The sequence below is a fragment of the Ictidomys tridecemlineatus genome, chromosome 5 (genome assembly GCF_052094955.1).
Source record: "Ictidomys tridecemlineatus isolate mIctTri1 chromosome 5, mIctTri1.hap1, whole genome shotgun sequence".
In the NCBI taxonomy this organism is placed as follows: Eukaryota; Metazoa; Chordata; class Mammalia; order Rodentia; family Sciuridae; genus Ictidomys; species Ictidomys tridecemlineatus.
The window spans coordinates 95,886,179-95,910,507 of NC_135481.1; the positions used below are offsets into that span (position 1 = coordinate 95,886,179).

At 37.0% G+C, this 24,329-nt stretch overlaps 1 protein-coding gene across 2 annotated transcripts in view; it reads left to right on the forward strand.

Moving 5' to 3' along the window:
• Psen1 (presenilin 1) overlaps window positions 1-21,108 on the forward strand; it is a 64,562-nt gene extending 43,454 nt beyond the window's left edge. For both annotated transcript variants that reach the window (XM_005321204.5, XM_013356867.4), the window contains exons 6-12: window positions 2,878-2,945; window positions 5,353-5,573; window positions 8,933-9,031; window positions 12,807-12,893; window positions 15,934-16,107; window positions 18,119-18,237; window positions 19,876-21,108. In XM_005321204.5, the coding sequence (XP_005321261.1) occupies window positions 2,878-2,945; window positions 5,353-5,573; window positions 8,933-9,031; window positions 12,807-12,893; window positions 15,934-16,107; window positions 18,119-18,237; window positions 19,876-20,031 (924 nt within the window). In that variant the 3' untranslated portion in view covers window positions 20,032-21,108. The remainder of the gene's footprint in view (window positions 1-2,877; window positions 2,946-5,352; window positions 5,574-8,932; window positions 9,032-12,806; window positions 12,894-15,933; window positions 16,108-18,118; window positions 18,238-19,875) is intronic.
• Window positions 21,109-24,329: the final 3,221 nt, after the last annotated feature.

Here is a 24,329-nt window from a genome sequence, read left to right on the forward strand (position 1 = left end):
TGTTCTAGAAAAGGAGGGTGCTATTTAGTCATCATTTGAAGAAGCTTTGAATTCAGGTAATAATTCAGAAAATCATAACATAAATCACCAACCTAAGTAGGAAAGCTGTTTACCATTATTATAGTAAAAGGGCTGATACTGTTACAATATAAAGAACACTAACAAACGTCCCAAATAAGTAAAAAAAAAAACGTGAACAGAGAAGATGTGGGGGAAATATAAATGATTAATAACTAGGTAATTGGATAAATTTATGTGTGTATTTCCTCACCAGTTAAAAAAAACTGCATACTAAAATATCGAATTAACATATTTGACCTATTGACTTGATAAAATTAATCCAGCCTTTTTTGTGAAGTAGTTTGAGCAATGTGTATTAACACTTAGCAATTAGAAAAAGTTTATACGCTTTAATAATTTTTGCTTTTTCACTTATCTCAAGGAATAAATTAAAAATTTTTTTTAAAAAACTGTGTGCTAGGGTGTTCATGTTACTATAAGTTATAATTGAGGAAAATAGCAAATTTTCCAAATGTCAAATTACTAGTGGTAGAATCAAGGTTAGGATATGAGTGTTCACTGTGAAATTCTTTAAATTTTGCTGTGTCTTTGGAAGTTTTCATAGTAAAATGCAAGGGAAATTTTTTTTATGAATGAATATCAGAAATAGCTTTATTGTATTTCAGTAGTAAGTTTAGAATATTTAAATGTCTAAGAAGTACCAATTTCTAGGTGAAACCTTCATAGGTGGGGGATGAGGACTTTCCCCAAAGTATCATTTTATAAAGTTGTTTAAAATATGGTGAGAATTTTTAAGAAATCATTTTTTTTTCAAAGGAATTAACAATTACTGATTGAAAAGTCCTTGGGTGATCAAAACAGAACCAGAGAGAAAATTAACACAGTCTTATCACAGATTTTGGCTTTTTGTTTTGTGTTTTGTGTTTTTTTTTTTTTTTTCTTTCTTTCTTCAGGGCTAGGGATTGAACCCAAAGTATTATGCATGTTAGGCACATGATCTGCTACTGAGCTCTACCTCTGGCAACCCCAACTGGGTTTTGATACCTCAGAACTGATTATTGGGACAATTGATCTGTGGTAGAGGGAGGAATTAAGAAGAAAAAAACAGCATTCTTGATTTGGGGATTTTATTTCATTTCCTCAAGGTTTGACTAGATCTGTACTGGTTAAGACAGAGATTTTGAAAAGTTATTGGTTATGTACAAGCTCCTTCTGCCATTATATAATCAAGTCCCTTGAATAGTTAAAGCCAATAAAAAGCATAATCAACTCAAAATAATTTCACTTTAGTGGGGGGACATGTAACTCAATGGTAGAGTGTTTGCCTAGTATACATGAGGCCCTGAGTTCCTTCCCCAGCACCACCAAAAAAAAAAAAAAAAAATTTTTTTCCACTTTAGGTTGGAAGTTACTTGACAGCTTATCAGTGGACATATATCTCAATTCTCTTTTTTAAAACTCCAGACTTCTTGAATTGTATACCATTTTCCCAGATGTACCTCTTATATGAAATTACCATTTAAAATCTTTCTTTTGTAAAATAGTTTGCAAAAATCATATTTTGATTTTATCCCTTACATTAGTAAGATGTTCGAGAGTAATACTGACTAATAGGTATAGAGTGCTGTCTGTATTCTGTGTGATAATGCTTGACTGACTTGGAATTTTTAATAATAATACTTATTAAATTAACTTATTAAATTCAGTAGTTACTGAAACTTCAAATTTTGAGTATTCTTTTATCAAGTGATTGTAGTTTAGAAGGCCTGTTTTCTCTGTAAAGTTAGCATACCCACTCTCTCTCTCTCACACACATACACACGTACACATACACAGATCACTTAACTGAAGATCTGATTTTCAATTTTTTTATCCTTATTACAGAAATACTATAAAATTCCTCCATTGAAAATATTGCTTTTTAAAGTTTAAATGTCATCTTTTGTTTTGTTTCTTTTTTAAAAAATATTTATTTTTTGGTTGTATACAGTACCTTTATTTTGTTTATTTACTTTTATGTGGTGCTGAGGATCGAACCCAGGTCCTCACACGTGCTAGGCAAGCCCTCTACCACTGAGCCACAGCCCCAGCCCAATTTCTAAAATTTATATGTCTTGTTTCTATTTTATATTATGACTAATTCAGCACCCCTCCCCCCAAATTCCATGTTAATATGCATTGATCCCAAAGCCATTTTTGTGTTCTCCCCTTTAAAAAGCAGAACATGGAGCTGGCTATGGTAGCACATGCCAATAATCCCAGTGGCTTGATTGGCTGAGGCAGGAGGCTCGAAAGTTCAAAGCCAACCTCAGCAACTTAGTGAGACCCTATCTCAAAATAAAAAAGTTTGGGAATATTGGGAACTCAATGGTTAAGCATTCCTGGGTCCATCTCTGGTACCCCCCAAAAAAAAAAAGAAGAAGAACCTGGACTAGGACTGGAGACGGAGTGCTTGCCCTGCATGTCGTGGAGTGCTTGCCCTGCATGTGCCAGGCCCTGAGTTCCATTCTGAGTACTACAAATAGGGATTGTGGGGAACAGAACATTTATACATATACCTATTTTTTGTTTGTTTTTATTCTTTGCAGTACTGGAGATGGAACATAGGGCCTCACACATACTGGGCAAGTGTTCTACCAATGAGCTCTATCCTGTTTCAATTTGGGGACAGGTCTCACCTAAGTTGCTGAGGTTTGCCTCAAACTTGTGATCCCCCTGCCTCAGTGTCCTGAGTAGCTGGGATTACAGTTGTACTACCATGCCCAGTTTACATATCCTTTGTTTCTGATGTAAGAAATTTGCATTGTTTAAGGGTTATAGGATCTGCTGATCATACTGGAATGCTTTCCTTTCTAGGTCATCCATGCCTGGCTTATCATTTCATCTCTATTGTTGCTGTTCTTTTTTTCATTCATTTATCTGGGGTAAGTGATGAAATTTTTAGTCTCTTTTTCAGACATTAATTGTTTGGACTCCATAACTGTCCTTAAAGCCATGTACCTTGAGAATGAATTACTCTTAAATCATACTTGGCATATAAGAAACAGAATATTATCATTAGTAGGGATATTCCATATCATATGGACCATTGTATACTAGTTGGCATATGATGCATTAATTATGAACAACTGAAATTGGCAGAGAAAATGATTCAAAGACTATGAGTCAGCATTTCCAACAATGTTGGAAATAATGTAAGTAAAATGTGACTTCATGACTAAAATAAAGCCAAAAAAGTTTTCAGATGTTAAAAAAAAAAGTAGGGATATTCATTTTTGTTTCTTGCTCGTAATAAATGAAAGAACTCACAACTGCGGTTAATTCTAAACTTTTTTCAAGACTTATATTCTTCTAGTAGAAATCTATAAATTGCAATGTTAAAAATGGATTTTAAGAATGTATGCTAGGCACACGCTTGTAGTCCCAGTGGCTTGGGAGACTGAGGGAGGAGGATGGCAAATTCAAAGCCAGCCTCAGCAAAAGCAAGGCACTAAACAACTCAGACCTGGTCTCTAAATAAAATACAAAATAGGGCTAACATTATTAAATTTGTGGCTACCTTTAAAAAAAATCAATATTATAAGTAATTTATTTGGGATTTACCAATAAGCATTTAAAAATTCGAGTTTTTTTTTTTTTAAACCCTCTGGATTGAACCCAGAGGCACTTAGTTATTGAATTGCATCCCAGCCCCTTTTAAATTTTTTTAATTTTGAGATAGGGTCTTGTTAATTTGCTGAGGCTAGCTCTGAACTTGAAATCCTTGTGGATCAGCCTCCTGAGCTACTGGGATCACAGAGATGCACCACTACACCTGGCTAGGATTTATTTTTAATCTGGACAGGGTAATTCTAAAGTTTATTTGGAGGGGCTGGGGTTATGGCTCAGTGGCAGAGCATTCGTCTTGCACGTGCAAGGCCTTGGGTTCAATCCTCAGCACCATATAAAAATAAATAAAGTTACCTCCTAAAAAAATTGTATTTGGAAAAATAAAGAAATGAGGCTATCCACAGAAAAGGGAAGGAGTCCAGGCCTACCGAATATGAAATTACTATACTATATTAACAGTGATAGGTGCACCATGATTAGACAACATTAAAAAGTCTAGAAAAATGCTCAGACATATAACAGAACCTAGTTTATGAAATAGGTGGCATAGCATCTGGTGATTATAGATGGATTATTTAGTAATTGGTGTGAGGATAATTGAGTAGCGATCTAGGGAAAAAATTTGGAATGGATGAAAGTCTAACATCATGAATGTTAAAATCTAAAATGTCAAAAATCACAGAATGAATAACAAACTGCTAAACATTTTCTCCTTATTTCATATACAAAGACTATATATAAAAAACCTCTACATGGCAATAAGACCAACAGCCTATCAGAAAAAAACAAGGGCCAATGGATAAGAAAGAACACAAAAAGATAATAAAGAAAAGCACACATTATCTTAAATATATGAAAATATGCATATCTTACTTGTAAGACTAATGCTAAAGATACACATTAAATTAACAAAGATTAAACAGCTACATAATATTCTAAGCTGAAAAAAAATGCAAGTAATGCCTAATAGCAGTTTTGCATAGCTATTAACATTTTAAATGCATATGTCGTAAACTCAGTATTTATAGGAATAATAATTAAGCATTGTTTCTGAAAGCAAAAGAATAAATTTGTCTGACTGCCCAACAACAACAAAAAAAGTGGTTAAATAAATTATTGTACATCCATGAAGTAAAACTTAAAAATAAAGCAGAGTCCAGGCCTGCTCCAGGACCACAGGGAGAACAATCCAAAGGGATCCCTGAGGAACTAGGCACAGGCTCCAGCCAAGATTTACCAAAGAGTAATATGGCATTTTAGGTGATATAGTTTTGTATTTATTTTTATCATTGTAATCTGTGATACTGGTTTCCCATTTATATGAGTAATAGTTTCCTGTTAAAATAAGCTCCATGTGAATAAAAAGTGAATCTAAAGAAACATGTTAGATAAATAATAGCATAGTAAATGTAGGCCATGTAAAAATATGAAGGTGGGGTTTGAATATCCCAAGGTTCAGAGTTCTAAATCTTGTCTTGGCCCAGCATGGTGTAGCACGCCTGTAATTCCAGTCACTCAGGAGTCTGAGGTAGGAGAATCACAAGTTTGAGGCTGGCCTAGGTAACTTGGCAAGATCCTGTTTCAAAATAAAAAGAACTGGGAATGTTGCTCAGTGTAGAGTGCTCACTAAGCATATATCCTCAGCATCAACAAACATACACACACAGTCTTGGTGAGAATTATCGTACATAATTTTTCTTTTAAATCTTTTTTTTTTTTCAGGGAAGTGTTTAAAACCTATAATGTTGCTGTGGACTACATTACAGTTGCACTCCTAATCTGGAATTTTGGTGTGGTGGGAATGATTTCCATTCACTGGAAAGGTCCACTTCGACTGCAGCAGGCATATCTCATTATGATCAGTGCCCTCATGGCTCTGGTATTCATCAAGTACCTCCCTGAATGGACTGCGTGGCTCATCTTGGCTGTGATTTCAGTATATGGTAAAACCCAAGACTGATTGACACTTTATTCATCACAGAAATGCGTCACTGGTGTGTTTTCCTTCCTCTTCTAGTTCTCTTAGCAAAAATCTTAAGTTACACCCATAGCTTTTCAATACTTAATTAATTATAGTATTTTTTTGTGGTGCTAGAGATGGAACCCAGAATCTTGAGAAGCACTGTACCACTTGCTACACTCCCTGTGCCTGAGGTTAAGTTCTTTAAAAATGTTCTAACACTGTTCCAAATTTAACTCAGTGATGGGTTGTGGGTGGAGCCAGGGTCTTCTGGTCAGAAGACTTAGAATCAAAACCCCATCTTTGGGGCTGGGGCTGTAGTTCAATGCAGAGTGCTTGCCTAGCATGTGTGAGGCACTGGTTTGATCCTCAGCACCACATAAAAAATAAATTATTAAACAAAGATATTGTGTGTGTCCCTCTACAACTAAAAAAATATTAAAAACGAACAAGCAAAAAAACCCCCACAAAACCCATTTTTTAATACAGGTGAGCCCCAGCACCACAGAAAACAAAAAGCCATCTTGGCTACCAACAGTTTTTTATGATCTTAGGAAAGCGACACCAACTCTTTGAGCTTCAGTTGCCTCATTTATGCATTGGAAACAGTTGTAAGAGTACAGTGGATTGAATATATCTTTAATAAAAGCATTTGCAGAGTGCTTGATACACATGAAAATGCTTGTTTCATTTTAAAAATCAAAATTAGGTCAACCTGTTTTTATAAAGGAACTTGAGTGGAATTAACCCTTTAAAAAGTGAACTTAATTGGACAATGTGAGATTCAAATTCTTTAACTAGTGTGACACGGGTCTCAAAAAATTAGAATGTACACTAGCCATGAGTAACCAAGTCACTCAAATAGGTATATACTCCTGACAGTTGCCCCACATGAAAGCCAAAAAGAGATGCATTTTCAGATGTTATTGGTTTCTATATCCTATTGAATAGTTATTTGACTATTCAAATACTTACTATTAAAATGTTTGTTGACTGCAGTAGCCAACTTTATCATCCTCCTTTTGATGAAGAAAAAGTCTGTGGAAATAGAAAACACACACACAACAAAACAAAACAAAATCCCACCAGTTCTGGAGCCAGAATGCTGGGGTTCATGGGCTGGGGATGTGGCTCAAGCAGTAGTGCGCTCACCTGGCATGCGTGTGGCCCGAGTTCGATCCTCAGCACCACATACAAACAAAAATGTTGTGTCTGCCAAAAACTAAAATATAAATATTAAAATTCTCTCTCTCTCTCTCTCTCTCTCTCTCTCTCTCTCTCAAAAAATAAAAATAAAAAAGAATGCTGGGGTTCAAATCCAGACTTTTCTACTAGTCTTACTTATTGACTCTCTGACCACAAGCAGATTACTCAACCCTCAAGTTTCAGTTATTGCGAACATTAAATTAAATGATGCTTACAATATACTTAGAACAATATCAGTAAATATTGTGCTTTTTAAAAGATTATAATCTCATGAGATAAGCAGGTTAGTTATTAATCCTGTTTTACTGCTAAGTTTATAGAGGTAAACAGGTCAACCTGTTTATTTGCCCAAGCTTAGAATGTGAATTCCTAGTACAGTATTCTTTCCACTGCCTTATACTGTTCTACCATTGATCTCTACTTCTTCCACGCATAATACAAATGATTATTTTTACAGATCTTTGAGTTACTTTAAAATAAGGATGAGTTTGGTATCCAGTATTTAAAGAAGTGATTCTCAACTCCATTTTTACAAAGTCTCAAGATGTTTTGTCACCAACATTCTGAAATTTTCAAAACAAAATTAATTTTCATTCACTTTAATTACTCTAAAAATAACTGAGCTTTTCATTTAGAAATTCTATAAGGGGAAGTGTGTCATAAAACCAAAATAGTTAACAGGATGTGGCAGCTGCAAGCAAGCTGAAGATCTCGTTATTTCAGAGCAAGTCAAATTTCCCTTTTCTCATTCAAGCAAATGGAATACAAGTGGTGAGGATGGAGGTCTCTCTCTCTCTCTCTCTCTCTCTCTCTCTCTCTCTCTCTCTCTCTCTCTCTGTTATTACTATGTTCTTCTTGAATTTATTATATCATTAATTATTATTTTATAAAGATACAACCACTTGGAGATTTGAGGATTTTTTTTTAGTTAAATGCATCTAAACACTAGTAATGTCAAAATAACTCATCAAGTCTTTCTTTATTAATTTAGCTATACCTGTTTTACATTCTTAAATTATTATTAGAAATTTTCTATATTTCAGTATTCCAAATTTTCATGACAGAAAATCTAAGAAAAATTGCAGTTGATAGAAGGAAATTGTGGTAGAATTAAAAATAATTTAAGCATGTTGCTGCTTCTCTGATTTGCTAATTTTTTTAATGAAATAATCCAGTTTTCAGCACTACATATGTTCTGACATGAATATTTGTGAGGTGCTTATATTTGATTAGAAATGAAATACTAAACTTTATCATACAAAGAGTTATTAATTATTTGTTTTATTTAAATTTACTGCCCTCTTATTTCAAGTATACTTAAGTAGTACATATAGGGGCTGGGAATGTGGCTCAAGCGGTAGCACGCTCGCCTGGCATGCCTGCGACCCGGGTTCGATCCTCAGCACCACATACAAACGAAGATGTTGTGTCCGCCGAGAACTAAAAAATAAATATTAAAATTCTCTCTCTCTCTCTCTCTCTCTCTCTCTCTCTCTCTCTCTCTCTCTCCCTCTCTCTCCCTCTCTCACTCTTTTTTTTTTTTTTTTTTAAAGAAAAAGTAGTACATATATTTGGTTTTCATGGTGCTAGGAATGGAACCCTGGGCCTTGCCCACGCTAGGCAGATACTTTTATGGCTGAGCCACACCCCCAGCCCTATACTGTTTTTAATATAGACAAAGGCTGGATCTTTTCTATTGTACTCTTCATATTTTGAAAAGTTCAGTATTTTGAGTAAAGCTTCTGTTCTTAACTTTGTTTGAAATGACTTATCCCATTTCTGCTTGTTGTAGTTTGATTGTTAGCTGCTCTAGAATAGTTCTGTCTTACTATTTCTGTCTCGTTCCTTCAAGCTAAGAAGACTTATTCTAAAACCCAGTGATGGTATACACTGAAGACTAAGTAAATAGCAGTCAAACCCAAAAAGCAGTTTTCACAGATCTTCTGTAGTTTTTAAAAATTTTGTTTAGGTTGTTTTTTCTTTCAGTTGACCTGCCAATTTTTTATATTCACTCAACATTTTTTATATTAAAATAAAAAATGCTAAGCCTTTTCCCTTGGTTAGTTCCTCCCTAAACCCATTTAAACATTTAGCCAATAAATCTTATTGAATGCTTTTTAATTTTCCTCTTTCTAGATTTAGTGGCTGTTTTGTGCCCAAAAGGTCCACTTCGTATGCTGGTTGAAACGGCTCAAGAGAGAAATGAGACTCTCTTTCCAGCTCTTATTTACTCCTGTAAGTATTTTAGAATGATGTTGGATTTGTAATCAGCTTAGAAATGATGGAAGTCAAATGTGTATGATTATGATCATTATCATGATGCCTTTTCTCTTCTTAAATATATAACTATTGTTAATGGAAGTCCTGCAGATCTCCTGTTTTCTTGCAAATTATTGACTGCTACATTCCCATGGTTTAAGAATTTTTAATAAAGGTTGAAAGAGGAAATATTTAGAGATCAGGGAGCCATTTTTTCTGTTTGAAATCTTGTTAATCAAAAATTAGCAATAAGTACATATATTACAGGTTAATCTTGCTCTAGTTAATTCAAAAAATTTTACTGTTCCTTCCAAATATGTTGCTTTTTTAAATTTTTGTTTTATTTGAGAGTCATACTGTCCTTATTAATTCAATCATATTGATGAAGGAGAGCACTAGATGAATTTAAAAACACAGATGAGAGGTCTGGGGTTGTAGCTCAGTGGTAGAGCACTTGCCTAGCATGTGTGAGGCACTGGGTTCAATTCTCAGCACCACATATAAATAAATAAAATAAAAATCCATTGATAACTAGAAAAAGTGTTTTAAAAAGAAAGAAAAAAAACATAAGAGTGACTAGATACCTGTGTGCTAGTAGGTGATTACTGGGAAATCATAGAAAGTTCTTGTACGGAAGAGTAGTGTGATCAGAGCTGTGACTGTAAGCTGGCAGCATGTGTGAGATGAATCACAGGGTGTATACTGAGATAACAGGATGCTTAGGAAGCATCACTGAGAGAATATCATCCTGATGGGTACTACACACCTGCATTAAGCTATTGGCAATGGCCATCAAGGGAGAGACTTGGTGAAAGGCTTCAAGGGAGAATCGTTGGTCCTTAGCAACTAAGGAGAGAAATGTGAAGCATGAAGGACAGGCAATGCAGAAGAAATGATTTTCTTGTTTGAGGGATCTACTTAGTCTCTTCTCTGGCCCATGTCTAATTTAGTCTGTGGGACTTGTGGGTCATTCAGATAGAAATTTTCAGTAGGAGTTCAGAAATAAAATTCACTTGGGGAATAGTTGATATTGGAGATGCAGAGTTGAAGAATCATTGTGGAGGTAATAGTTAAGATCTGGGCCAGGTGCGGTGGTGTACACCAGTAATCCCAGCAGCTCAGGAGGCTGAGGCAGGAGAATTGTGAATTCAAAGCCATCCTCAGGAAAAGCGAGGTGCTAAGCAACTTAATGAGACCCTGTCTCTAAATAAAATACAAAATAGGGCTAGAGATGTGGTTCCATGGTTGAGTGCCCTCTGAGTTCAATCTCTGGTACTCCCACCTCCCCTCCCACACCAAAAGAGAGAGAGAGAGAGAAATCTGGAATGAGTGAGTAGTTCAAAAATAAATAGAAGAGAAAAAGAATGCCAAGGGTAGAACTTTGTCAACTACTGTGTTTAGAGAATAAGAAAATGAAGCAAGAATATGAAAGGAGACAGAAGAGAATGTTTAATAAAAGTTGAGAAACCTAGTGTTTTTGTTTGTTTGTTTTGTTTTGTTTTTTGTACTGGGGTTTGAGCCCCGGGTATCTACCACTGAGCCTCATCTCCAGCCCTTTTTATTTTTTATTTTGAGACAGGGCCTCACTAAGGTGCTGAGGCACCTTAAACTTGTGATCCTTCTGGGCTGTGGATAGTGTTCAAAATGGAAGAAAAATGTGTGTGTGCATGCATCTTGGTTTTGCTGGTGCTGGCAATAGATGTGCTGGCGTGGACAGAGAGTAGGTGGTGAAGAAGGAGAGGTGTAGTCAATATCACCTCCTTCTTCAAAGCTTCCTGTGATAAGTCAAGAGGAGAGCAGTTGAGTAAAGGTGTTTCCAGGAGAAGAAAGATTTAATCCTTTTTCTAAAGCTGACAGGAAGAAGTCAGTAGAGAATTGGAAGAAGGAATAATTCTTAGAGAAAAGCTCTCAACAAAGCAGGTAGAAATTGCTCTGAGTTCAGAAATAGGAGGTGGATCTAGATAGTGACCTAGGCAGCAGGAATCTATGGTGAGGAGTTTTTTGTTGTTGTTGTTTTTTGGTGGTGCTGGGGATTGAACCCAGGGCCTTGTGCATGGAAGGCAAGCCCTCTACTAACTGAGCTATATCCCCAGCCCCCTGTTTTGTTGTTTTTAAACCAAACTCTAAGAAAACTGCAACACTTACTAGTACTTTTCCCTGGAGCAGATATAAACGTGCATATGGAAAGTTTTAAATCAATCTTCTTGTCTGTTCTTTAAAAATACAATCCTTTTATGCATTTTAATTCTCTCCCAGTAAAAGTATTCAGTTTGCAAATAGCTCTTACCCTAAAGAAATGAGTAAACAAGATTTGTTGTTTTTTTTATTTCTGTCACCAGACAGGACAAATGTGTACTTACCTTTTGAACCAACTACTGCTTCCTTCCTGCCATTCACAGAGGTGGTCCACTCTGGTAGCTTATCTAAATGTGAAGCCACATTTCCTGAGTTAGGTCATTTTGCATAAAGCTTTCCTTTCATATCAAATAAATACCTGCTGCTTTGCAAAAAAAAAAAAAAAAAAAAGGCTGTAAAAATCAAAAACATATACATGGCAGTCACCTTTCTGTTTCTTCTTAGTTTTGTTTTATTTTTGCACTCTACCACTGAGCCACATCCTGTTTCTCTTCTTAGAATCTGGATTACAGTATAATGAAGCTCATTTGGTCTCAGAAATTACAAAACCATAATGAATGAGAAAGTATGCACTTTCTATGGAATTTTCAGCCTCTTTGGTCGTGAATTTCTTTTATGAAAAAGCCTAAGAGCATTAGGAACATGGATGAAGTTATAGAACCATGGGGAGAAAAAGCCAGATACACATAGTTATCAAGTATCTTGTTTAAAATCTCTTCCTATGACCAGACGGGCCTCAGATTTCTGTTGGCATTCAGTTCCCACTGTAGCCCTGTGTGGCACATTTGTTAATATTTTTATATTATTATTGAAATATCTTCAGGATAAACTCCCATAAGTGATATTACTGGGTCAAAGGTTAATGTACGTGTAGTTTTGTTAGATGTTACCAAATTCCTCACCAGTGGAAGTTATACCATTTTTCATTCTGCCTGCACAGTATCAAAGAGAAGCACCATTTTAAAGTATTCACCTTGTCTTTAATTAAAATGTGATTGAGAGGGATATATACCTAATCTGTACAGGTGTGCTGATACATACGTATTTCTGTACAAGGCACATAAAAGAAGCAAAATGACTATCCCCTTTATGTTTATTAAGTTTAACTTTTTATTTTTCTTACATATATAGTTTAGAATTATTGAAAATAAAGTGAAATGTAATGTGAAGGAAATTTATTCCCTATATCTTTAGAATTATAATCATCACATGATGCTTTTATGAACCTCTCTGCCTTGAATTTAAGTGGTTTTCATCAATATGTTCATGTTCTCTTAGGACATTCACCCAATGTAGCCATCACTTCAGTGTGTCTTGCTGGCCTGAACAGAATTCCTTGTGGCTTTTCAGGGAGTAACAAATGCTGATGGACAGTTTGGTGACACTAGCTGCTGTGCAGGGTCAACACTACAGTTCAGTTTCAAAGTTTTTTTGTTTGCTTTTAATCTGTTAAAACCAAAGAGATTATTTTGTGGTTTTTAAAATTTACTTCTGATTGTTAAGGATACTTAAAGCAGCATTATAAAGATTGGTGGCTTGTGTGGAGAAAATGGCCTGCTAATTGTTCATATAGTTTCTACTTCTCACCTGGAATTTTATTTTTCTCAACAAATAGCAACAATGATGTGGTTGGTGAATATGGCTGAAGGAGACCCAGAAGCCCAAAGAAGAGTGTCCAAACACTCCAAGTATAACACACAAAGTAGGTGACTTTTATTTGGGAATATCCTAGTTTTGTGGGGTCATTGTCATCTCATAGGCTAAGAGTGAGTTATAAAAGCATTGGTTTTAACTTCTTTTCTTTGGTCATAGATTCCTTTGAGAATCTCCTGAAAAAGCTGTAGTCAACCTCAGTAAATACACAGATGAATACTAACGGATTCCACATACCCCAAACCCAACCATCCAATCAAGGCATCCTAGGTTAAGATTCTGCATTAAACAATTATCAAGACTATGAGTAACAATAAATGTTGGCAAGCATGTGGGGAGAAAGGTACACTCATACATTGTTGGTGCGACTGCAAATTGGTGCAAACACTCTGGAAAGCAGTATGGAGATTCCTCAGAAAACTTGGAATGGAACTACCATGTGAGCCAGTTATCCCACTCCTTGGTATATACCCAAATAACTTAAAATTAGCATACTGTAGCAATGCAGCCACATCAGTGTTTATAGCAGCTCAGTTCACAATAGCTAAGCTATGGAACCAACCTAAGGTGCCCTTCAGCAGATGAATGGATAAAGAAAATGTGCCATAAAGAAGAATGAAATTATGGCAGTTACCAGTGTATGGATGAAACTGGAGAATATTAGGTTAAGTGAAATAAGCCAATCCCAAAAAACAAAGGCTGAATGTTCTCTCTGATATGTGGATGCTGACTCACATGGTGGGGGACAGGGGATATTACCAGATCCCCTAGGGATGGTAGCAGATCTATAGGGCAGAATACAGGGAAGGGAGGGAGATGTGAATAGGAAAGACAGTAGAATGAATCGAACAAATCTTTCCTATGTTTGTATATGAATACACAACCAGTGTAAATCCACATGTACAACCACAAAAGTGGGAAGTTATACCTCATGTAAGTATGATGTCAAAATACATTCTACTGTCATGTGTAACTAAAAAGAAGAAGAACAACAAAAAGATTTTCCATTAAATATATAATACCAGATTAGAAAGATATAGCTATGATTTTTAAAAAAACAAAACACTAAACTCTCTTTGTAATCTCAGTTACTTGGGAGGCTAAAATAGGAGGATTGCAAGTTCAAGGCCAGCTGGACAATTTAACAAAATACTGTCTCAAAATATTTTTAGTCTTTTTGGTACTAGGGATTTAACCCAAGGATGTTTAACCATTAAGCCACCTGCCCAGCCCTTTTTAATTTTTTTACTTTAAGATAGGGTCTTGTCAAATTGCTCGGGCCTTGCTATGTTGCTAAGGCTAGCTTTAAACTTGTGATCCTCCTGCCTCAGCATCCTGAACCACTGGAATTATAGGCGTGAGCCCCTGTACCCAGATCAAAATAAACTTTAAAGGTACTGGGGACATAGCTCAATGGTAGAATACTTGTCTAACATATGCAAGACTAGCATTGAAAGAATGAGAGAGGAAGAGGAAAAAATGTATTATGAACTTGACATATATTTTAATTATTTTTTAAATTTAAAAAATTTTTTTTAGTTGTCAATGTCTTTATTTATTTATTTTTTATGTGGTCCTGAGGATCGAACCCAGGGCCTCGCATATGCTAGGTGAGCATTCTACCACTGAGCCACACCCCAGCCCCTATTTTAATTATTTTTTAATGTGTATAAGTTTCTCAAAACTGTCATGCTCACCATTTTTAGTCAGCTCACCATTTTGTTGTAATGGGCCATTTATAACAAAATGACTGGCCCATAAAAAAATTCCCAACTACCCACCATGAATCCACTTTTATAATATAGTCATTAAAACCAGTGGTGAGTGCCATCATGTCAGAAGTTTCAACAAGAAATGCATTCTTTCATATGATAGAAAGTGCTGAAGCATAGGGATCTGTAGTGTTGGTTAAGCTGGCAGTTTATTGATATTAAAAAGGGCCCAGGTTCTTTCTTCTTCCACTGCCATCTTTAATGTATGGAGTGGTCTCAGCCCACTTACGGTCATGACAATTACAGTTACAGACATCATGTCCAGATTAGGTAACATACATGGAAAGAAAGAGACTGTTTCTTCCTTTAAAAGAGGAAGGAGCCAGAAAAATTTCTTCAAATTTCCTAGCAGACTTTGCTTCTCTGGCTAGTACCAAGTCACAACCCTTCAGCCTTTGAACTGTCATTGGGAAGAGGAATGATGGGATTGCCATGCTTGGCATGACTTGAATAGTTTGCCACCAGAGTCATGTGGGCAAGGGGTGGAAACCCAAGCAAACTAGGACTCTGCCCTCAGGAAATAACGGGGAGATGACTCTTGGAGGAGCTTAAGCTGTGTTAGTCTGCAAACTGGTGCAACCAATATGGAAAGCAGTATGGAGAATCCTTGGAAAACTGGGAATGGAACCACCATTTGACCCAGCTGTTCCTCTCTTCAGCCTATACCCAAAGGACTTAAGAATAGCATACTACAGGGACACAGCCACATCAATGTTTATAGCAGCACAATTCACAATAGCTAAACTGTGGAACCAACCTAGATGCCCTTCAGTAAAAGAATAGTTAAAGAGAATGTGATTTATATACACAATGGAATATTATTCAGCATTAAAATAGAATAAAATCATGGCGTTTGCAGGTATATAATGTTATATGAAATTAGCCAATCCCCAAAACCCAAATGTCTAATGTTTTCTCTAATTTAAGGGTGCTGATTCATAATGTGGTGGGGTGGGGCATGGGAGGATTAGATGAACTCTAAACAAAGGGGAAAAGGGGAGGGAGGGTAAGAAAGGGGGCTTGAGGGTAGGAAAGATGGTGGAATGAGATGGACATCATTACCCTAAGTATATGTATGAAGACATGAATGATGTGAATCTATGTACAACCAGAGATATGAAAAATTGTGCTCTATATGTGTAATATGAATTACAATGCATTCTGCTGTCATATATATAAAAAACATTAAAATTTTAAAAAAGGGATTAAAAAAACCTTGTAATCATGACAGGTTATTATTTTTTCCATGTAGTTTTCTTAAATATATGAAGAAATTTTTCTAACTATCAGAGCTGTAATTTCCACTTTCTCTTGAAGGCACAGAAAGGGAGTCACAGGACAATACTGCAGATACTGATGATGGTGGCTTCAGCGAGGAGTGGGAAGCCCAGAGAGATAGTCATCTAGGGCCTCATCGCTCTACCGCAGAGTCACGAGCTGCTGTCCAGGAACTGTCCAGCAGCATCCTAGCCAGTGAAGATCCAGAGGAAAGTATGTGCACTTCTCTATGTTGCAGAGTCATGGATTTTTTAGGTGGCTGCATTATCAACCTCTCAAGAATAAAATAAATTGAGAGCATGACCATCAATCTAAACCACACTGCGGCTTTTAGTGGGAAATAGTTAATAGGCCAAATTCTGATTGTAACTACTCTAGTAGGTATAAAGTGGTCTCCCAGTGCAGTTCTAATTTGCATTTTCCTGATAGTTAATGATGTTAAGTGTTTTTTTCCTGTGCTTTTTGGCCTCGTGTACATTTTCCTTGGAGAACTAGCCATTCAGATCTTTTGCTCATTGTTTTGTCTTTTTAGTATTGAGTGTAATCATTCTTTATATACTCTAGAAACAAATACTTATATACTTATCATATAAGTTCTTCAGAAATATACTTATCAGATAAGTTATTTACAAAAATTTTCCCCCTATATTCTGATATTTTGTAGGTTTTCTTTATTTCAGCTTCTACAAGTTAGTTTCTTATAGCACTTAACATTTGAAATCCAAAGTCTAAAGCTAGCATTTGTTTAAGTCCCTATATATGCCAAGAAGTTTTCCCGTACTATTTTTAACTCTTATAGCAGCCTTATGAATTCCATCTAAGAGCTGAGGAATTTGAGAACTGAAGAGGAATCAAATGCTTAGAATTGAATGATAAAATAATAACCCAAATTAAAATGGAGAAATGCTCTGAATAGACCTTTCACAAAGGCTGGAGATGTCACTCAATGGTGTAGTTCTTATTTAGGATGCACAAAGCCCCTAAGTCCAGTCCCCAACACTGCAAAATAAATAAAATAAAATAAATAATAGACCGTTTATCAGAGGAGAAATATAGTGACTACTAAGTGCATAAAAAGATACTCAGCATCATTCATTGGGAGGACTGTGATCAAAAAGACTAATACCAAGCATTGGTGAGGATGTAATAAAACTGAAGCTCTTGTGCTTTGCCAGTAGGATTGTAAGCTGATAGCTAGAGTAGAAAACAGTTTGGCAGTTCATTGAAAAGCTAAAACCTAAATTTACCATATAACCCAGCAACTCTTCCTAGAAATCTACCCAATGAAAACTACATGTGTCCACAGAGACAAGTAAACAGATGTTCATAGCATGATTCATAGTGGCCCAAAACTAACTATCCAGATGTGCATCGAACTAGTCAATGAATAAACAAAGTGTAATATACAATGGAGACTATTCAGCAGTAAAAAGGAACCAATTGGCTGTGGATAGAGATCAGATATAGAGAGAAGATAAAAACTACAGATATGTGCAGTATCATGGATAAACCTCAAAAATGCTAAGTGAAAAAGGCCAGCCAGCCATGACTTTGTTTATGGGTATGGGTTCTATTTATATGAATTCTCTAGAGAAGACAAATTTACAGAGGTAAAAAGTAGATGAGAGGATATTAACTATAAATGGGTTAAAAGTATCTTATGGGGGGATGAAGTGTGGACTGTGAAGATGGTTGCCAAATCTATATATTTTTCACTCTCATTGAATTACACTCTTACAGTGGGTGGATTTCATAAGATAGGATTTTGTAAAATACCTTGGTCAAGCTGTTCAGGGGTTCTTATGAGGCTTTATTAGAAGAAGTGCTGGGTATTAACTAGGTATTCAATAGATGACAATTATGGTTGGTGATGGTTGTAATTGCAGTGTCTGTTGAGACTCCAGAGTCATTGACGTAGAATCTGAAACTCCTGTTGTAGAAAGAAAGAAAACCTAGTGAAAGCTTAAGTTTTGTTTATCATCTATTGACTTTTCATTCAGTACAGGGTTGTATTTTTTATTGTTTGGTTTTTGAGACAGTCCCACTGTGCTGTCCAAGCTGCTGTTGAACTCCTGGGTTCAAGCAATCCTCTCACCTCTGCCTCCCAAGGAGCTGGGGACTACAGGTGTATGCCACTGTGCCCAGCTCAGGACCCTGTTTTTAAATTCTGAAGTCATAGCAAAGAAGGACAAACTTTGTTACATTTGTAATCTTTCCTTTTTAGGGGGAGTAAAACTTGGACTGGGAGATTTCATTTTCTACAGTGTTCTGGTTGGTAAAGCCTCAGCAACCGCCAGTGGAGACTGGAACACTACCATAGCCTGTTTTGTAGCCATATTAATTGTAAGTATACACTAATAAAAATATGTCAGTGCTCCTAATGTCAGACTTTCTAGTTCTGAATCCCTTGAAGACAATTCGATTTTAACCCCATGTGGGCCAAGAGTGCCAGTCACTCCATAAGCTTTTTCTAAACACAAGATAATTGGACCTCACCCGAATAACTCCACTCTGGCCACACATTAAAATTACCTGGGAGCTTTTAAAACTGAACTCTGCCCTGAAATATCTCATTTAATTTGTTTTCATTGTGTTGTTTTAAAAAGTTCTCCAGGAAATTCTGAGCACTTCTGGTTAGGAGTCCCCACACTTGAGCTCAGCATAGCTAAGTGTGAAATGTGCTCTGCTCAAGTTCAGTGTTAAGGGTCCGGCAGAGCCTCTAGTCCCTGAACTAGTCACCAAGGGGTTGGCTGTTCTGCATTGAATGACACAAGCTGCAGTGTGCAGTATTACTGAGGGCAACAGGTGCAAGGCAAGAGTCTTAAGCCAGACCACTCCATGGAGTCAGGTTGAGCTTGCTTACGGTGCCACAGCAGGGGGTCCCCAAGGCTGTCAAGACTGTGGTTTAAGTAAATAGCCCATAAAATATTTCTTATTGCTCTTTTTATTCTTGTTGTGATATTATAGAAACATAGTATGCAAGTGAAATTAGATGAAAGTTTAGGTGAAAGCCTTTGTGTTTTATTTTATAATACATTTTTTATTTATGCTATAACCAGTTAGAATTTTCACACATTTTATTTCTCTTTTGAGGATAGTTTTCTGACTTTGAAAGTATTTATTGGCTATATATCTTTTTGCAGAGGGAGTGCTGGGATCCAAAGCCAGGATCTTGTACATGCTAAGCACATACTTCACCGCTGAGCTGTACCCCTGGCCATCTTTTAAGATGAAATTACTTATTCTGAATAAACTGAAATGATGCCCAGTCTCCAGGCTTTGTAGGCAGAGTCTCCGGTAACCAGGGTAAAAAATGAACCATATGTTTAAGCTGCTGTATTTACAAGAAAGCACCACACCACTCATGACAAAATTCACAGTTTTTGTCATCGGTTGGTTTTTTGAGCATCTCTTTGTCCCCTCATAGCATAAGGAATGTTCTTTGCCTCTGGGATTTTAACCAGCCAAATTAAAATCACATAGGCCTTTTTGATATTTTATATAGAAATTTCAGTTTTTTTCAGAATAAGTTTTACTTATTTTTCAGATCTTTTTTCTTTCTTTTTTTTTTTTTTTTTTTTTTTTTTTTTGTTCTGGGGATTTAACCCCAGGGCACCATTGAGCTACATTCTGACTGCTTTTTATTTTTTTATTTTGAGGCAGGCTCTTACTAAGTTGCTTAGGGCCTCACTAAGTTGCTAAGGCTGTCATCAAACTTAAGATCCTCCTATCTCAACTTCCTAAATTGCTGAGATTACAGGCATGCACCATCTCAGATTCTGTTCTTTTCCTGGAATTAGGGAATAAACTATTAACACTGTGTGCACAATGAACTCTGTACAACAAAGAAACAAGGAATATATTTTCCTTTTATCCAAGAAACTACATTTTTAGTTAACTAAGACTTGTTATTGAGTTGTTGTGCGTGAAAATGCCTCCAGAGTCATGTGTGAGCGTGTGTCTTTCCTGTCTCCTCTGCAGGGCCTGTGCCTTACATTATTACTCCTCGCCATTTTCAAGAAAGCATTGCCAGCTCTTCCCATCTCCATCACCTTTGGGCTTGTTTTTTACTTTGCCACAGATTATCTTGTACAGCCCTTTATGGACCAGTTAGCATTCCATCAATTTTATATCTAGCATATCTGCAATTAGAATCCCATGGATGTTTCTCCTTTGACTATAATAAAATCTGGGGAGGACAAAGATGACTTTCCTGTGTCCACATCTAATGAAGTCAAGATTCCCAGCTGGACTTCCACAGCTTCCTTCCAAGTTTTCCTGACCACCTGCACTATTGGACATTGGAAGGAGGTACCTACAGAAAACGGTTTTTTAACATTTTCATTGTGGTGAATTGTGTCCCTCGGTGCAAAAACTACCAAATTTGAGGGACAAGGACAAGGAAATGTGATGGGCCAAGAAGTTGCTGAGCTCCACCAGCAGTTTGACCTTGGTCACAGGAGACTTTACCAACACTGCGAACTCTCAGGACTACCATTACCATAAGGTTAAATGAAGTGGTTTCAGCCGAACAGAACTTTCATCTTAAACTACATAAATCAGCCTAATAAATCTGTATTAATTGAATTCTGAAAATTTTTAGGAGGTACTGTGAGGAGAGCAGGCACCAGCCACAAAATGGAAAGGTGGAAAGGGGGCTTAAGCTTTCACTTTCAGACTCTTGATGCAGACTTTAATTTTTTAAAAAAGATGGGTTCCCCCTACTTTGAGTCACATCATATGTGTAGGTTTGATTTTTTGTCCTCAGGCACTGAAACTCATTACCATCTGTGGTGGCCATTTCTTCCCAAGGCCAGTCTGAACTTATGCTTTGTCCTTGAAAGTCTTAACCTCAGGTTCCAAATTCAGCAATTTCTGGAAATAATGGAACTGTTGCTCAATGATTCATCCTTAAGTAAATTCTGGATTTTCCACCAAATTGCTAATTTTTACGCACACTTGTAAGTTCATTTGCCCCAGATGCCTCCTCTGCTCCTCATTTTCCCCTTCGTCCCCCAGCAGTTCTCTTCTACAGCAAATGAGACAGCTCTGTGCTGGTAGCAGGTGATCCTGTTAATCTCGTTTACTCTCTGTATGATGCGAAGAATGTTGTGAATCAGTGCTATCAGCCTTGCTGTCTCAAGTTTTGATAGCAAGTATGATGTGTGCCCAAAGATAGTAGAATTAAAGAAGAGTAAAATGGCTGGTGAAGCACTTTCTGTCCTGGTTTTTCTTCTGTTACTAAAAGCTACAGACTCTAACACTAAGTCAGAATTTGAATTGGGCCCCGGGGATCTGGCTCAGTGGTAGAGTAGAGCACTTGCCTGGCATGCACAAGTCCCTGAGTTACATCCCTGACACTAAAAAACCCCCAGAAAATCACAAAATTTGAATTAATAACTCAATCCTGATGGTTTATGTTTATGAACCAGTCATATCAATACAAAGCAATAGTTTGGAGAATGTATTATTTTGCTTGGCAAGCTGTGGGAGAACCTGGGGTCGGAGAACCAGCTGCCAAGAGGAGAGAGAAGGGGCCTCCCACAGCCAAGGGGCAGAGTGAACTCTCCCAGCAGGCAGCTGGGAAGGAGGAGATCCGAGATGTTCTTCAGGAACCTCACAGTGTGTGCTTTGTGGTCTCTGCTGCATCACCTTCATCTCGATGTGCCTTTGTGTGAACTGGACAGTGGAGTTGCTGTCTGAGTCACAGTTATGTACAGTTCCATCAGACAAAGCACAAACAGAGCCAGCAACCTCGTGTACACACGGCTCGCACCTCTAGGTGAAGCCCCGCAGGGCCCAACCCTTATTTTCCCATGGAGAGCCCTTAGCCATGGTGAGGAAACCCTAAGCATCTGTGACAAGCTATTTCCTCTGGCTGAAGAAGACTGGCTTTTTCTCTCTGGCCTGCTGCTTTCTCTTCCGGCCTCTTGTGTGATCCAGTTGAGGGTTCTCTCTGGAGTTCAGAATATCTGTTTTCAGTCATGAAATAGCTAATAAGAAACTAATCTCACGACTGGGGATATAACTGGGTAGGAGAGCACATGCTTAGTGTGTGTGAGCCCTGGGTTCAATCCCCACACCACCAAAAAAAGGAACTTTAGAGGAGGATTGCACTAGTATTAACCTCAATATCAGTTAAAATTGGCTCATCTTAGGCAATTGAGAAGAGCAAGAAAAATAAGAGCTACACAGGAAAAGAGGTGATAGTTTCTATCTCCTATTTTTTTCATTTAGCTCACTTGTTACCAAGATTCTCTTTTTTGGGCGAGCAGTATAGCTCAGTGGTAGAGCATTTGCATGGGCCTAGCGTGTGCAAGGCCCTGGGTTTACTCCCTAGTGCCACATCAAAAATTTCAAAAAATTGGGCTGGGGATGTGGCTCAAGCGGTAGCGCGCTCGCCTGGCATGCGTGCGGCCCGGGTTCGATCCTCAGCACCACATACCATCAAAAGATGTTGTGTCCGCCAAGAACTAAAAAATAAATATTAAAAAAAAAAATTTAAAAATAATTTTTTTTCTGCTCCCAGTGAGGTAGCAGCATGGGTGGTAGCATCTGGAAAGCACAGCTGCCACTAACCCACCCCCACCCCAGCTTGTGATTCAAAGCACTCTTGGAGCTCTTACCTAGAACAGTTTGTGTAAGAGTGTTTTGTATCTTTCATGACAGTATATAATTGTGTGTGTAATTGTGTCAGTCCATTCTATATATTATTGTACTATGGAGAAAAATGGCAGTAATTCTGTCTTTAGTTGGAACCACATCTGGGCTATCATAAGTCAGCATACAGAGAAACCATCTTATTTCTTTAAGTCGCTGATCTCAGACACAGAACTCGTACAATTTGTATAATAGTTCTGAACCAAGGGCTGAAGACTGAGGATAGATGTCCTGGGCATGGTGGAGCATGCCTGTGATCCCAGCAGCTCGAGAGACTGAGGCAGGAGGATCACAAGTTCAAAGACAGCCTCAGCAATTTAGCAAGACCCCGCCTCTAAATAAAATATTTTTAAAAAGGGCTGGGATGTGGCTCGGTGGTTAAGTAACCCTGGGTTCAGTCCCTGGTACCGAAAAAAAACCAAGGGGAGTCACCTAAATAAAAGACTGTAGGGAGAAGTGAGACTTGTCATTACCAGATATTAGAGGAAACAAAGAAAAATTTAGGGTTCTGTCCAGTAAGGTGTAAATAAAAAAAATTTAAAACAATGAATGGGGTTACAATCTAATAACAGGTGTGCTGTAGTTTTTCTTTAGAAACAATGAATTTGTGAAATAAGTTTAGTTTCATCAAGTTTGGCCTGATCGATTACCTAAGTGCAATAATAATAGTGACTGATGACATAGTACTCTCAGGGTAGGCTGTTAAAAACCTCTCAAGGACCAGATATGTGGCTCATGGTCGAGTGGGTGCTTAGCAGGCACAGGCCCTGGAGTCAGTCCCCAGATTCATCTTTCATAAACCTTTTGCCGCTTCCTCTGACCTTTAGGACTTGCTCCAAGCTTTATCACTTGGTTAAGCCTTCAGTGTTGTCCCATTTCTTTGTTTTTTAAGCTAGAATCATTGTACCTTAAGGAAAAATTGTATTCTTATTCCCTAATCACCAAGACCACGCAAAATTCTAATACAAAAATGATTTTCTTTTTAATGTTCTTACCAAAAAGTACATCTGCATATCTCTGTCTTCCTTTGCATCTCTCTCCTACTTACTAGTTCCTTTCTGTTTTATTCTTACTTTCTTTCTAAATCCACATTTTGAAAAAAAAAAAAAAACCGAATAAGGCAATATTTTCTTTAATGCCGTTTTATAATTTTTCTCATCAAAAAAATCTTAATTTTCTATTATACTTTGAATATAGAATTACATACATTAATTCTAGAATTTTTTAACACAGTAACCTTATTTCTGGTGAAAACCTAGGTTGGAAGCAAATTTTGAACTGTACCTCATATAGGAACATTTTGGGAATATTTTATTTCTTGAAATGTGTGCTTCCTCATTGAATTTTCCAGAATGGAACAGGACATATTTGCTAAGAGATCCAGGTATATTTTATCTGAATAAAAATAAATCAAAAGTAAATTTATGTTTATTTCTGTTCAGGAGGCATCACTGTCAAATAAAATGTTCAATATTTTATTTGGAAATCACTCAGACATTTTATGAGTGTCTATTTTTTCATTTTTAAAACATTAAGATTTCATATTAGCCAGGTGCAGTAGTGCATGCCTGTAATCCCAGTGGCTTGGTAGGCAGAGGCAGGAGGATTTCGAGTTCAAAGCCAGCCTCAGCAATTTAGCAAGGCGCTAAGCAACTCAGTGAGACCCTGTCTCTAATAAAAATACAAAATAGGGTTAGGAATGTGGCTCAGTGGTCAAGTGCTCCTGAGTTCAATCCTTGGTATTCCTCCCCACCAAAAAAAAAAAAAAAAAAAAA